The sequence below is a fragment of the Schistocerca piceifrons genome, chromosome 1, assembly GCF_021461385.2.
Source record: "Schistocerca piceifrons isolate TAMUIC-IGC-003096 chromosome 1, iqSchPice1.1, whole genome shotgun sequence".
NCBI classification, from domain to species: Eukaryota; Metazoa; Arthropoda; class Insecta; order Orthoptera; family Acrididae; genus Schistocerca; species Schistocerca piceifrons.
The window spans coordinates 43,722,697-43,738,809 of record NC_060138.1 but is presented as its reverse complement, the minus strand read 5'-3'; the positions used below and the strand labels follow the sequence as shown (position 1 = coordinate 43,738,809).

Here is a 16,113-nt window from a genome sequence, read left to right as displayed (position 1 = left end):
TGAATTTGAAGGTATTCATTGTGTTCCATGTAGAATGAGAGAAGCTCGTCAAGTTGAAAAATTGCAAGAGACTGCCAGCGACTTGAGTAACATATTTGTTGTTTGCCAGTGTGACATAGCCTTGTCTGTTTATTCAGCTGTTGGAGGCTGAAGTGGAACTAACGGTTCCTCCTCCATCTGCTTAGCTCTTTGGCATTTCCTTTTATGATTTAGTCCAACTGCAGGTGCGTATTGTGCTAGGCCAGATTTACGTCAGTCCTGTGTATCTCCACACATCCTCTGTTAGTCATTGAGCTGGCTGTGTTGGATTGAACACCTACTGCTCTCCACTAACCACTGCCTCAGGCAGTGTTCTATGTTATGCTTACTCAATTCAAAGCTGAAACTCCACAAAAGCTGCTTGAAAACAGCACCATATCAAGAAAAGTATACATTTGTTCAGGCTGTTGGAGCCACTTTGCATACTGTTGTATGTACCGGTATCATCTAGCTCACACACAGCTTTTATTGTTAAGACATGGTATTCTTCCCCACATTAAACAAAGACTATATCTACAAAGGTTCATGCAAAAGTAAGACCTATACATTGTACCAAAAACCAGATAGGATTACTGTAGGTCCTTACTGCCAAAGTGAGTGTGTTACTAATTTTCTGGATATCTTGTAGGGGACCAATTTCTGTGTACCCTCACCATACAGATTAGTCATCTCTGCTGATAATCACATGGTAAAAGTTACTTTCACCATGCCATCATTATGAAAGCATCCTTATCTTTTGCCCCACTCCCAAATTTAGCCATGCTGTGCTTGTCAAATATGGTGGAAGCACTTTTTTACCACAAACCTTCCCAATCAGACTCAATCCGAAACCAATATTGAACGCAGTCTAACTCAGTTTACTCCACCACTTAACTGTGATTCACTTAACTGTTCCCAAATCATGCCCTGTTAACTTTTCAGAATTCCTAACATCACGCTCACATCTGCAGAAAGAAATGCAACCCACACTTTAAAAAAACTCATAAACATGTAAACACCACCCAGATCTGTTATAACTGGCCAGCTGCTACTTAGAAGGCAATACAATGAGCGATCTATGATTATGGGACATGTGATCGGCATGTTGTCAATCCCTCCAGCTGTTATTACAAGTAGAGGAATCCTAATGAAGCTGCTGCTTTTTTATTTAAGCAGCTCCTTATTTGGCATCACACAGCTGAGTGAATTCCATTCTAGATCTCTACCTCCCAAAAATCTGAGGAGGTAATGTCACTCAAATCCTGTCCTGCACTGAAAGCAACAGTGGTAACCATTTGGCTAAGGAGGTGGATACTGACCTTATAATCCTACTTGCTGATAAAGCCTCCACAGCTGTGGTTATGAAGAGGAGGGATTCCACCAGCTGTCAGATACATCTACATACAAGCTGTCTCTCTCGCACTGTGTCCCCCCCTCCATACTCTTACCTTATAAATGATTTCTAATTATCTTATAAATGATTTCTAAAGCACATAAATGCAACCATCCTGGATGCTACATTGTGGCCAGTTACTGCACCCCCACAGAGAGAGTTTTTGCCCTTGTGGACCTGTACCTGCAGCCTATATAACCTGTAACCTACACTCTTGTATAAAACACACCAAAGATTTCCTCCACTGACTCTCCACATTTCCTGTTCCTTTATGACCCAACCCCCAGGGGCTCATGGTTCTTTCATTAATTCACGCATGGCGGCCCTGAGCTATTGCAGCCCATTCTTCCTCCCGAACTGCATTTCCTTCCGTGTCCCCTCTGTCCCACCCTTGCTCCTTCCCTTCTGCCCCCTCCTCCTCCTCTCTCAGTGTTCTTACTTACGTCAGCCTGGCTATCCATCTTGTTTCCTGTATACCTTGTGGTTTCATACCCCTTGTTCATCCTTCCTTTTTGGTGTTTTTTGGCCCCCTTTGGTGTCTGATCTCCACTTCTAAATTTCTGTCCATTGTATGAGTCATTTGGAGATGAATTCCCTCCATAGCATCTATGGTGTGGATAGCTTTCCACCTTCCTTCCCCACCATTGCCCCCCTCCATCCCACTAGGTCACTAGCATGTGTTGCCAGTCCGTGTGATGGGGTGTTATGAACCCATCTGGCTGGACCACCTGATAACACAGGGCTCACACTTCTGATAGCTTAGCTGCTGCTTACCAATGTATACCTAAGAGTGGTTGCTGGAGTATCGGCACTCTTGCCAATGGCTGCTGTGCCAGGTGGCCTTTGCTACGGCTGGGTGGTATCTGTGGGGAGAGCCCCTGATTAGTGTCAAGGATGATATCAGCGTGAGTGTATTGCATGTGAAACATATTAAGCTCCAAAAAACTGACCATTCTTCTACAGCCATATCTTCAGTTGGTAAATGGATCATTTAATGCTACTCCTTCTGACCCTCTCCCCTCCCCCCCCTGGCTATACCCTAGGAGAAGGGCCAGGCTCACTGGCTTGGGGTAAAACACTTTCCCTGTTACCTGATCTGCATTAGCACAAACAGCCATTATTTTTTGTGGAAAATGTTGAAGACAAGTTTGGTGAAGTGGAGTCTCTCAGTAAGATGCGGTTGGGCTCAGTTATGATCAAAACTTCTTGTGCCGCACAATCTGCAGCCCTTCATGCTTATGGTCATCTTGGCGACATCCCGGTATCCATTACTCCTCACCAGTCTTTTAATATGGTTCAGGGCATCATTTTTCATAGGGATCTCATCCTTCAAACTGATGAGGAACTCTGGGCCAATCTGGAGCAACAGGGTGTTTGTTTAGTTTGGCATGTTCAGACAGGTCATAAAGACAATCGCACTGACACTGGTGCCTTTATTCTGGTATTTGAGGGAGGTACCCTCCCAGAGAAGATCAAGGTTATTGTTACCGGTTTGATGTGAAGCTGTACGTCCTGCCGCCCATTAGGTATTTTCAGTGCTTGCATTTCGAGCATGTTTCCTGACGTACGGCGGACCCTCTATGTGGTGACTGTGGCCACTCCATAAGAGGAGTCCCTGTGTTCCACCACCCGTGTCTGTTAATTGTCATGACCGTCACTCTCCATGCTCACTGGATTGCCTGGCTTATAAGAAAGAAAAGAAGATACATGAGCATAATTCCTTTGATCGTTTATCTTATACTGAGGCTCGTCAGAAATACGACTGACTTCACCCTTTGTCGATCGCTTCTACATTTGCCTCTGTTAAGTCCTTTCCCCCTCCTCCCTGTTCCTTACACCACTCTCTCCCCCTTCTCCTCTCCTGCTTCCCAGCAGTTCACACACACACACACACACACACACACACACACACACACACACACACACAAACACACACACACACACACACACACACACACACACACTCCCCTCCAAGTGCTGCTGCCCCTTAGTGGCCGGAGAAGTGTCAGTTCCAGATCTTGCAGAAGCCTATTCTCCCTCCATACCCTGCTCTCCTCGTCCTATGAAGAGGAGGAGGAGGAGAAGAATAAGAAGAAGAAGAAGAAGAAGAAGAAGAAACATATGTCTCAGAACAAGACCTCCCCCACTGCCCCTCGAGGTGTCAACTCCCCCTTCACAACCTGAGTGTGAGCTCTTATTTATGGATGTCACTCCATCATCGTTGGTGATGGATGGCGACCCAGCCTGCTTGCCTCCCATTTGGATACCCGCTCCATGCTTCTTCAGTGGAATTGTAATGGATACTACCACCACTTCCCACAGCTGCAATCCCTTATTGCCTTTTACTCAGCAGCTTGTGTTGTTCTCCAGGAATCTAATTTTGATTTACTCACTCATCAACCCTTCACGGGTTCCATACTTTCTGTCAGGACCGGATCAGCTTCCAATGAAGTAGTTGCCATCTGGGTCCACTTGGACTCTGCTGTCACAGTTTGAAATCTATGTCTTCCCCCTGACAGGCCTCCTGCACCTGCTGCCCTAACTGATCTGCAGCAACTTCCCCCTCCCTTCCTCCTTTGTGAAGATTTTTAATACCCATCACCCTTTGCGAGGCAGAGCATTTTGATCTAGTCAGGGGCTCCTCATTGACCAATTTCTTGTGGATCACAAACTGTATCTTCTTAATGATGGTTTCCCTACTCATTTTAGTCCCACAAGTGACACTGTCTCTTACATTGATCATTTACTCACTCCCCTTCTTCTTCTTTGATCCTTAGACTGGTCTTTTTCCATTGATTCTCTGATTCCCATCCCACCTCCCAATGACCAAGTTACCCCGCTAGGCTTTCCATCATGCTGATTGGCCTCTATGTATCTGCAAGGTCATGTTCACACTTTTTTTTTGTCAGGTGGTATTGATGAAGTCTACATGATCTGTCCAAAAAGATAATCTGAACTGCCAGAATTGCCGTTCCCCACTCGACGGACCCAGTTTACCGACAGCCAGTTCTTGCCGACAGCCAGTTGCATGGTGGAGCACAGCTATTGCTACCGCCATCTGTGATTGTCATTATGCCTTGCAACATCTTAAGCAGCACCCATCCTCCACTGGTCTTATTACCTTTGAATGTCTTCACACCAATGCACATTACTTAATCAAACAGAGCAAGCAGGTGTGTTGGGAACACTTTGTATCCTCCATAGGTTTTTCTGTCGCATGTGTGGGCTACATTCCACACCCTCCAAGGTTGCTAGTGGCAGTCTTCCATTCCAGGCCTTGCCCTTCCAGGTTGCATTTGTATAGATACATCAGTTCTCATGGAATGACTCGCAACCATTGGTGTCAGCCTCTGTCCAGCTTCCTTCCTCATCCAGAAATGGTGGACTGAAGATTCTCACTTATGTTTTACCCCTTATCAGGTGGAATTCTTCAATGAACCTTTTACAGAATGGGAGCATCTTCTGATGCTCTCTTCTTCCCATGATTCAACTCCTGGTCCTGCTTCCATCCATAACCAATTGCTTCAACACCTCAATCCTCCACAATATCTCCTCCAGGTATTTAACCATACTTGGCTCCAAAGCATTTTCCCCTCTCAGTGGAGAGATAGCAATATGGTTCTTATCCATAAGCCTGGCAAGGATCCATTTTCCCTTGATATTTACTGGCTAAGCAGCATGATCAGTGTCCCCTGCAAGTTAATAGAGCGGATTGTGGCTCGTTAGCTCAGTTGTGTCCTTGAATCTCAGATCTTTTATCGTGTTACCAGTGTGGTTTTCGGGAGGGATGGTCTCTGGTCGATCACCTGCTTGTATAGGAAACTGCAGTTTGGCAGGTCTTTTGTCAGTGCTACCATCTTGTTGAAGTTTTCTTCAATTTTTGTAAGGCCTGTGACACAACTTGGCACCATTACATCCTCCTTATGCTCCATGAGTGGGGTCTTCAGGGTCTCCTCCCTGATCTTTATTCATCAATTCTTGTTACACCAGTTGTTCAGAGTCCAGGTTGGTACTGTTCTCAGCTCTCTGCGGATCCGGGGGATTGGCATCCCACAGGGCCCCGTATTAAGTGTCATCCTTTTTGTCATCACTGTCAAAGGACTTGTGGCCTCCCCCTGCTCTGTAGGTGGATGATTTCTGTGTATGGGCTAGCTCCCAGTCGGTAGCCTTTGTAGGACGACAGCTCCAGGGTGTCATACGGCATGCTTCCACATGGAAACTTTTGCATGGTTTTTAATTCTCTTCCATTGAGTGTGGTGCATTTCTGTGCCATACTATGGTCCATCTTGATCCAGAGCTCTGCCTTGATACCCAGCATGTGACCCCCAGTCTTATTTCTTGGGTCTTCTTTTTGACAACAACATTACTTGGTTGCTTCAGATCCGTCATCTGAAGGTTGGCTGTTTTCGTAAACTCAGTGTCCTTCACTTCCGTGCTCGTGGCTCATTGAAACCAAATTTTTCAACCCTTCTCCATCTGTATTGGGCATTAGTTCTGTCTTCTCTGGGCTATAGTTACTAAGTTTATGGATCAAATGCCCCTTCCACACTGCTCCTCTTGGACCCAGTTCACTGTCGTGGTATCTGTTTAGCCACCAAGGCCTTTAGCACTAAATCTGTCGATAGTCTTCTGGTTGATGTTGGGATCTCTCTCATATGAGTCGGTGGTCCCAGCTTCTAGTTTCCTATGTCATCACTATCCACTCTTCCCCTGTTACCCTTCCTATCCTATTCTTTTCACAGCTTTGGGCTGTCACCTGCCTGCTGCTCATCCTCGGGTGGGCTTACTGATTGGGCTCTGCCTCACTTCTCTCTGCCATGATTTCCATCTCACCTCCTTGTCCTCTTCCCCACAATCTCTGCCGACCACCTCCCATTGGTTATTTCCTTGGCCCTGGATTTGGATGGGTCTCTTAGGGGGTCTGAAAGCCTCCATCACTCCAGTGGTGTACCATTGTTTGTTCGAAATGCTTTTAGGAGGAGTTTCAAGATGCTATTGTTCTTTACACCGATGGATCTAAATCTGCCAATCATGTGGAATGGACCTTTATGTCGTCTTGTGGCATGGAACACCATCTCTTGCCTGCCACATGTGGGGTGTTTATTGCAGAATTGATGGCCATTTATCAGGGCCTCTGCTTCAGTAAATGGTCCTCACTCACCCGAGTTTTGTTATGTATGGATTCAATGGGTGACCCTCAGGGTATTACAGGAATCTAACATTCTCTGTTATCTTTGCATCAGTCGTACTTGGTTGATTCATGGGTTTTTATGCCGCAATCAGCTACCACCCTTCCCTTTGTAGTTGTGGGACTTCCCTCATGGTGATCCATATTATGCTAGACTGCCCCCACCTTCTGGCCCTTTGCACTAAATATGCCCTCCTGCCTTGCCTCAGGTGTTAGCAGGCGACCATCACATGGTTACATCTTCCTCAGTTTTCTTCGCAAAAGCGGTTTGTCCTCTCAGGTTTAATTCCTTGAATTTTTCTTTAGAATTTGAGTCCCTCAGTTAGCGTAGGTGTTGTTTATGGAGACCTTGGCCTTGGCTCCACACCAGCAAGATTCTCCCTGCCTTTTTCCTAACATTTTGTCTGGTCTGTTGTGCAGTTTTGTTTTCCTTTTTCTCGTGTCTTCTTCTCCTGGTATTGTCCCCCCTGTTTTGTGATAATGGTATGGTGTGGGTATCAGAACGGATCGGTGGCAGAGCTGGTGCCCCACTGCAAGCAGCATTTCTGGGGCTCCCCTGCTTTCCTGTTTCCATCCAACCCCCTCCTGTTCTTTCCTCTTCCTGCTGCTGTGATGTTCATTTTCCCTCTTTGTTTGTCTTTTCCCTTCCCCTTGACTGGACTGTGCTGTTTGTGTTGTTCCTCCCATAATGACTGCAATCTTAGACCATGGAACCGATGATGTCACTGTTTGGGCCCCTCTTCCCAGTCAGCCGACGAATCATTTGCCATCCAACACCACTGTCAATGGCACACCCCTCTACAGTAACATCCCCAACCCCTTTCTGCTATTGGACACTTCCTGTCTCAGTGCCCTATTGAATCCAAAGCATCTTCCTGGTCATCGTGACCTACTGTATCCTCACCCACAATTACTTCCCTTTGAGGGTGTCACTTACAAACAAATCCATACTACAGCAATTGGCACTGTCATGGCACCATCCTATGTTAACATATTCAGGGGTCACTAGAGGAATCTTTCCTAACCATGCAGAGTCCCAAAGCTCTCATGTGGTTCAGTTTCATTAATGACATTTTCATGATTTGAACTGAGGGTGAGGACACCCTATGCACATTCCTCCACAACCCCAACACCTTTGTTCCCATTCGCTTTGCCTGGTTCTCCTCAGCCCAACAAGCCACCTTCCTCAATGTTGACCTCCACCTGAAGGATGGCTACAACAGTACCCCCATCCACATCAAACCTACCAACTACCAACCATACCTCCAGTTTGACAGCTGCCATCCCTTTCACATCAAGAAGTCCCTCCAATACAGCCTAGTCACCTGTGCTCATCACATCTATAGTGACAAGCAGTTTCTCTTCAAATATACCAAGGTTCTCACTGAGTCCTTCCCAGACTGAAATTGTCCTCCCAACCATGTCCAGAAACATATCTTCCATGCCGTGTCTCTCCAGTCACCTACCACCCCCACATACTGACTCCCTTGCAACAAAGACACATTCCATCAGGATTTTGACTATTGTAATTGTTCTTGAAATGAGGAATATCCTCCTATATTACCCCAATATATTACCCATCGCTCCCACAGTGGTATTCCATTGCCCAGTCAATATATGCAACATCCTTGTCCCTAACAGCCCCTTTACTATGTGGCTCATGTTCCTGCAATCCATGTAGGTGCAATATCTGTTCCATAAATTCTCCCACTATCACCTACTCCACTCCTGTCACAGGCATTCCCTTGTCCATGAAATGCAAGGCTGCCTATGAAAGCAACCACGTGATCTGCAAACTTAGCAGCAATCACTGTACCACATTCTACGCAGGCATGACTAACAAGTTGTTTGCCCAGTTGAATGACCACCATTAAACTGTGGCAGATAGACAGTTGGATGACCTAGCTGCTGAGCATACCACCCAACACAATGTGCTTCACTTTAATAACTGCTCACAGCCTGTGCCATGTGGATTATTCCCAACAACACCAGCTTTTCTGAACTGTGCAGATGGGAAAGCTTCCTGTAACGTGTCCTTTGTTCCCATAACCCTCCTCCCGAGGCCTTAATATTTGTTGGTCTCTCTGCTCCACCTGTTTAGCACCTTCCTTTCCCTGCTCCCACACCAGTACTGCACATGCCATCTGTCCCACCAATGTACATATACAGTCATTTCTCCTTCCTTGCTTCTCTCCACTCACCTCCCCGCTCCCACAGCACAGCCTCATGACACTGCACTATGCAACCCTACCCTGTCCACCCCTGCACACTCTCACTTGTAGCACTAGGATCTTCCCCCTCCTCTTCCCTGCTGTCCCACATCATTTGTGCCCCGCCCTTCTTTCCCATCCTACTGCCTACCCTAGCTAGATTGCTGCTTATCAAAAGATGCAGTTGTCATTGGACTTTCACCCAGATATGGCAGTTTCAGTTGTGTGTGTGTGTGTGTGTTTATACTTCTCATGAAGGTCATAGTCCGAAAGCTGAAGATTTCTCGCATTCTTTTTCATTGTTCCTGTTCTGTGTCTCAATGGCTACTCTTATGTGGTGAGTAGCAATTGATTCTTTCCATATTGCTGTTATTTCTTCCTGGACTTCACATTATTTGAAGGAATGAGCTGACATGTAAATTGAGGTGAAAATCATTGGCAGTTGTAGGAGGACTGAAAAGATGGTGAAGAAATTAGTCACATCTAAAAATGTCATTAACCATGTTGCAGTTATGATACACAGTGTTATGTTTATCATAAATCAGAAGATCATTTTTGGCAAGCATGCAGCATGAGTTTCCAGTGGTTCCAGCACACCACTAGACATATTTGCATTGATGGTGCTACCATGTGATATACATTATGATGCAATTGGCATTTTAGTTAGTACCACTTTTGTATCTAATTTATACTTGAGATGTTCTTTACTTTTTGAACAGGCCGTATCATAGTTTCTGAAGTGGAAAGTGACTCACAGTGGCAGCAGAGAGATTATAAAGGATTTTCCCCCAGTGTGGACTGGGATACTGTGGATTTCAGTAAATCACCTGCTATTCAAGAATTTCCTGTAACTTCCGCAATCTGTACACCACTGCAAGGCGAGACAGTTTCCCTGGTAAATGGGAAGCTTGTTGTAAAAGGTATTATAATCTCTGTTATGTTAGTGAAATTAATTACATGGTCATATACTAAAACAGTGAAGACTGTAAATATCAGATGAATGAATATATAAATTCCTTCTTTTGTCACAGGTAACTTCAAGTTCTGGGCAATGACTTTTTGGATTTATTTTCAGATGCTTTGGTTTCCTTTCATATGATTTCTTGCCAGTGTGGCAGATTCATAGCACTTATTTTTAATAACTCTGAATACAGTGGTATGTCCATAATTATTAAAAACACATTACATTTTGTGCTCTGTTCCTACTAACTACAGCCACTACATTGTATCCGGAGTTACTTAGCCACACTGCCCACATGTGCTTTGGTCAGAAACCAGAGCACTGAAAGATGCATCTGCAGGGTGTGGAATGCGTTTACATACAATTTAAAATAAAATTATACCTGACTGGTGGTGGAATTTGTATACACATTCATCTGAATCAAGTTGGTATGCTATATGCACAAAATAGATGAGGCACCAAGTGGTACACAGGCACATTCAAAAGAAGATAAACTGCATAGCATTCAGCATTCAGAAATATCTGTCATAGAGTGTGCACGTGCACTTGCGCGCACGCGCGCGCGCGCGCGCACACACACACACACACACACACACACACACACACACACACACACACACACACACACACACGCGCGTGCGCAGGGGAAACAACTCTTTCTCTCTCTCTCTCTCTCTCTCTCTCTCTCTCTCTCTCTCTCTGTGGAAGGGATGGGGGCTATACATGCTTTTCAACTCTGAAGTCTGAAAACTGTGCAGTTCACCGTCCTTCCTTCAAGCCTGTCTGCTTGTCAGTAGGTCATTTTGTTCAATAAGCAGTTATCCATTCTTATATACAAATTTAATTTTCATTCTGGAATATCAAGTTTGTGATTTTTAACATAGATAGTAAAGACATATTCACCATACTTTTTATATTCTTCCAGAATAACATTATACTTTATTTGATAAAGCTGATTATACTTTGCTTTAGGTTTCCACTGGACTCGATGACCAATTTATTTTGTTGGATATTGTTTTCAGTTTTTGTTTGCCATTTTGTTTTGTTTGTTACATGTTTAAAAAAATTGTTGGTGATACTTTATAACAAATTGTTTTAGTTGTATACAATTTGTTCTTCAGGCTATGCATGGTCTGGTGGTGGTCAGAAGATAATTAGAGTTGACATTACAGTAGACCAGGGTAAAACATGGCACAATGCTGAAATAACTGATGAGGATTCAACTGCCAAAGCACCACACAATTGGGCTTGGTCATTATGGAAGGCTGAGATACCAATACCTCCAAGAACTAAAAAGGTACATCTTCATAAAGTAATCAAGCCAAAAATGAAAGTCTGTGCTGAACAGACACTTAATAATGAGGTTCCTAAACATAATTATCAATATTTTATCAGTAGTTAAGATGAGTAAGAAATTTGTACTCGCTGTATGAGGACCATACCAAGACACAAAAGATTATAACAAAAATCAAGTGACAGAGATGGGGTATACTTCTCTTCTCTCACCCAAACGCCTTGCTTCTTTCTTGAATCTGAAAAGAAAGATGAGGAAAAAGATTTGAAAATGTAACCTAGACAACAAGGTCTTACGTACAGTTAGCAAAGAGAATTCTAAGATACAGTAACTATGTAGTGCAATGAACAAGAGATTGTCACATAAATAGAATGTAAACAAGATAGATTAGCTTATGAACTTCCTCTGAGTATATACAAGAAAAATATAGTTCATAAGCAGAGTTACCATGTTCCAGTTCTTGCTTGTGGATGCATTGTGATCTATCTCACAATCTCACTTCTGCACAGAAATGGGTATTTTTATTAGTTCTATTATTTTATACCAAAGAGAAACAGACTGTCTTTCAGTATTGCCTGCTTGGTTCTCAACCCAATTGTCCTTTCCCCATTCTACAGTTGTGATTATTTTTACATACCTTTCCAGTAATTCATAGCATTTAGTTCCTGTTTGTATTGGTTGATGACATTCCTTCTTAACATTCGATTGTTTACCAAGGAAGAATAATGAATTACTATTCTAAAGTTGTTTCTATTTTACATCACATCTATACTCTGCAAACTTTAATGAAGTGTGTGGCAGAGGTTACTTCAAATTGTATCAGTTTTCTCTCTGCTGGTATGGTTTTCCTGTGAAGGAGCCATCTGACAGAGCACCCAGTCTTACTGTTACTCTGTCATTTCATTGCCAGGACATCTTATAGGAACACGTAACAATTTTCACATCAACAGTATTATTTGACGGCGTATCAAAATAAACAGTTGTCTGATCAACATTGCCCATATGTTTCCTCAAATTGATTATTTGATGCTGATACACAAGCAGTTTCTCATCAAACACTGTTGGAAGTCACTGAGCTAGCATTTTTCTGCATTGTTATGTAAGCTCTTAATCATGCTCGGGCAGCAGCCTGTGCTTACTTTGAATTTTGAGAGGCATGCAGTTGGAAAATTCCTGTCTCTGGCGCGTTCGAGTAATTGGTAATCCTTCGCATTTTTATCATACATACTGAACAACAATTCATGTAACCTTCCTGGTCATGAAAGTTTGACATGTAGAACAGACATTCTTTAATTTATTCTTTCTTTAATTTATTCTTCATCTAATAGTGCATACAAACAATCACTTTCATGACAACCAAGTTTCTTCCTGCTGCAAGTTGATTGACCCCTGATTCATCAATCACCATTGAATTAAAATTAGTGTCACATTGTCTGTGTGAAGCAGTTGTGAAATCTGAGCTTGTAGGTCCACATCTCTGAAAAGAGCCACAGCTGTAATTTACAATTATTATTGAGTGCTAAAATTCACTTTCTATAAAGCACAGACAATCTAAGCAAAGTGAATGACAACAGTATGTTGCTCTCTCAGCTTCCTATTGTTGAGTTGGTAGAAACTGTGACACTGTGTGTTAATAGTGCTGTTCATTATTTATTGCCAACCTTGAAAATCAACAGTACCGTGGAGTAATAGCAGCTTTAGTGGCACTGTCATTGAACATCAAGCTTCATTTGTTGTGCTGTGATTTGAGTGTTCTTCACTGATATATTTATCTCACTCTCTCTCTCTCTCTCTCTCTCTCTCTCTCTCTCTCTCTCTCTCTCTCTCTCTTTCCTTGTGCCTGTGTCACGCACTTTTGCAGGGTTGGCATTGTTATGGTCTGATTTGGCAAGGTTAATTGAAGGGGTGGCAGGATGTACTTCCTGTCGCCACCTCGGTGGATGAGAGGATTAGGAAGACAACACAACACGACGACAAGGACGAGGACAACACAACACCCAGTCCCTGAGCGGAGAAAAATCCTCGACCCAGCTGGGAATCGAATATGGGCCCCTTTGCGCGGCATTCTGTCGTGCTGACCACTCAACTATCAGGGCGGACTTCACTGATATATTTATGCTGGAATTAATTTATCTCTTGTCTAAATGTATACTGCTATTCAGTATTTGTCCATTTGTAAAGTCAGTTAAATTCTGATTACATTTGTATCCAGCAAACAGCAGTTTAAGCACAGTAGATGTTCATAAAATGCAATGTATCTAAGAAGGTTGGCAGCATAATGAAATTTGGTGCCTGCTTACCACTTCCTTCCCCACATTTGTCCTAGTGCTCAGCTGAGGTGTTGACACTGGTCCCCCACACACTCCTCTGAAATGATCAAATTAAATCTATGCATGACCTCAGCTACCAAATGTTTCATCTGCAAGTTTAAGACACCTCCTTATTGCACAATATAAAAATTTTCACCTTAGCAGACAAAGCTTAATCCACAAATGTATTCCTGTATTTTTAAAAGGCTGAATTTTGGAAAAGCCTGATGTTAGAATTAGGTAAATATTGTACATAATTCCAATGTGAAATGATAGCAACAATTTTTCAGTTTGTTTTATTCTAGGCAGTTCATCAAAATTATGGTACAAGTATCGGCATCATTATGTGTCACCTCATTTATAATATTTACAAAGACAACAATCCAGCTATCCAACATTTTGTCTTCTAGGTTGACATCTGCTGTAAAGCATTTTGTTCTCATTCCTGGATGCACCAAACTACTAACTTGGATATTGTTTAAAATTTGTAAAGTACCAGCTTACTTTCTTCTCTATCTACCTGCAAGCAATGCCACATCTAACTTCATTGTTGGGAACTTTTCACAGTAGTTGCTGTTTCCTTCACACTGTCACTGTGATTGTTATTTTTGTTAATTGATTTTTATTTATTTATTTATTTATTTATTTTTTTTTTTTTTTGTTCAAGGAGGTCACTGCACTTTGTCACTCAGAATTGATTTCTATTGGATTTTCTTTTATAAATTGGTCTGTTTTTCTATCCATGTGCTGTTAACTACATTATAGAAACAGTTGCAGTATCTTCAAAGGTTTTATAAAGCAAGTTATACATGCAGATGATTACTTAATTTGATTTTCCCTCAATTCAGTAGAATCATTTAAAAAATAAAAATAAAAATTCAGTTATATTCCCGGAGACTTTTAGTTTCCATTAACCTCTTTTTTTATATCAGTATTTTCAGTATTTCTCAGAATATGCAGTTGAAAAGTAAAACTGAATAGCTTTCTTGAGATGATCTCATTTAATACTTAGTGACAGTTCTGTTTCTTATTTTTTGCAAATTTTAAACACAGTGGGATTGCAGTGCTGTTGTTAATAGCAGGTGAAGTAAATTTAACAACTTGCTGAATAGTTAAATCACTGAGTTGTCAATATACTATTATTTATACTCCACCAACAACTTTCTATTACCACAGTGCTTGTGTTAATCTGTGTGTTTGTGGTTTGTATATACTAACATATTAGTAATTCAATGATATACTTCAAGGGTAGAAGAAGTCATTTTAATGACTCTTTGTGATAAATATGACTGCAGATTTTCATGATATGATTTTGAGTATGGCTGTTATTTCTAATCCATTGAAGCTCTTTTGTGATATGCATATTGTAGGCTTCATTATTTTCTTTATTGTGGCATTAGTAACTTATATATTATCCTTTGTGTTACTATATAGGTGGAGATATGGGCCAAAGCTGTTGATTCTGGTTACAACACTCAGCCAGAATCATTTGAGAATATCTGGAATCTCCGTGGTGTTCTAAGCAATGCCTACCACAGAGTGAAAGTAAACATTAAGTCTTGAAATTATTAAATGTGACTGAAAATATGTTCCTAGTAATTTAAATAATGGTGCTATTTTATTTTTTCATCTCAATCTGTTATTCAGTAATAATGCAGCAATCTTATTTATAATGTAACTGTATAAATGCTGTAAAATGCAGTGAAGGTCATTCAAACTAGATCTGTATCATAATAAATAAGTTACCATTGAGATATGCATGGATCAGAATTAATAATAGATCGTTTCCCAAGAAAATTGATCATTTCATAAGAAACACAGTTAGATAATGTTAATATCTGGCATGGAGATGCGTATGTCATTATATATCATACGAGTACCTTACCCATTTCATTTCACCTTTCTTAATATCAACAGATGTTTACTCTTTTATCCTGTTAATGTATGCCTTAGAGACAGGAGAATATGAAGGGCTGGGTGGTGAAAGTTCAGTAAGGGGATAAGTGAAAATGGCTTTTTGAAAAGTAATCTGGGGTGGGGAATGGAGACCAATTTTTTGTAAGTTTAAATTTGAGACTATGCCTGTACAGTACAAGAAAAGTGTGATATTTACACTTACATGCAACTGCTTATTTATGTTAAGATTAAGATCAGTACAGTTGTAATTTTTATTATTGGTTGAAAATATGTGTGATATCCATTTGGCATACAGTGCAGCAGTCTGCAGCCCAAGGTGGTTACCTGAGTAAAACATTGAGAAGGTAACTAACCACAGCTGCTAACTGCTGTACACCATGCAAAAAGAGGACCTTGGGAGAATGGCAAAGAAGTAGGACCTGGAAAGCAGCTTACCTTTGTTAAAATGAATATAAAAAGTTATTGTCAAAAAAACATTGGTCAGATATGAGCTTCTGTTGAGAATACACATTTTTTACTGTACCATAGCCTTTTTGAAAAATAAAATGTACTCTTATATGAAAAAGTGTTTATGTTTCATAATCATACTCAATACACATAAAAAGGGTAGATTTGATTATTGTAACTTGGCTTGAAGAGGTATTGTGGAATGTTCTGTCTTCAAAATTTATATTGGATGACAATGATAATATTGCCCTGGGACAAAATATAACAAGAAGTCATGAAGGTGTTAACTGGGGAGGAAATGGTTGTTCTCATAATTTAAAACTGAATAAAAGAAAAATTGAAGGAAGGCAAGTCTTACACTGTTTAGTAAAATCAA

At 41.6% G+C, this 16,113-nt stretch overlaps 1 protein-coding gene across 1 annotated transcript in view; it reads left to right on the top strand.

The window, feature by feature from the left end:
• The window catches only part of LOC124786181 (sulfite oxidase-like), a 135,893-nt gene extending 120,038 nt beyond the window's left edge, over positions 1–15,855 (top strand). Inside the window, exons 8-10 of the mRNA XM_047254242.1 lie at positions 9,529–9,729; positions 10,892–11,067; positions 14,808–15,855. Of these exons, the coding sequence (XP_047110198.1) occupies positions 9,529–9,729; positions 10,892–11,067; positions 14,808–14,936 (506 nt within the window). The 3' untranslated portion in view covers positions 14,937–15,855. The remainder of the gene's footprint in view (positions 1–9,528; positions 9,730–10,891; positions 11,068–14,807) is intronic.
• The last annotated feature ends 258 nt before the right edge of the window (positions 15,856–16,113 follow it).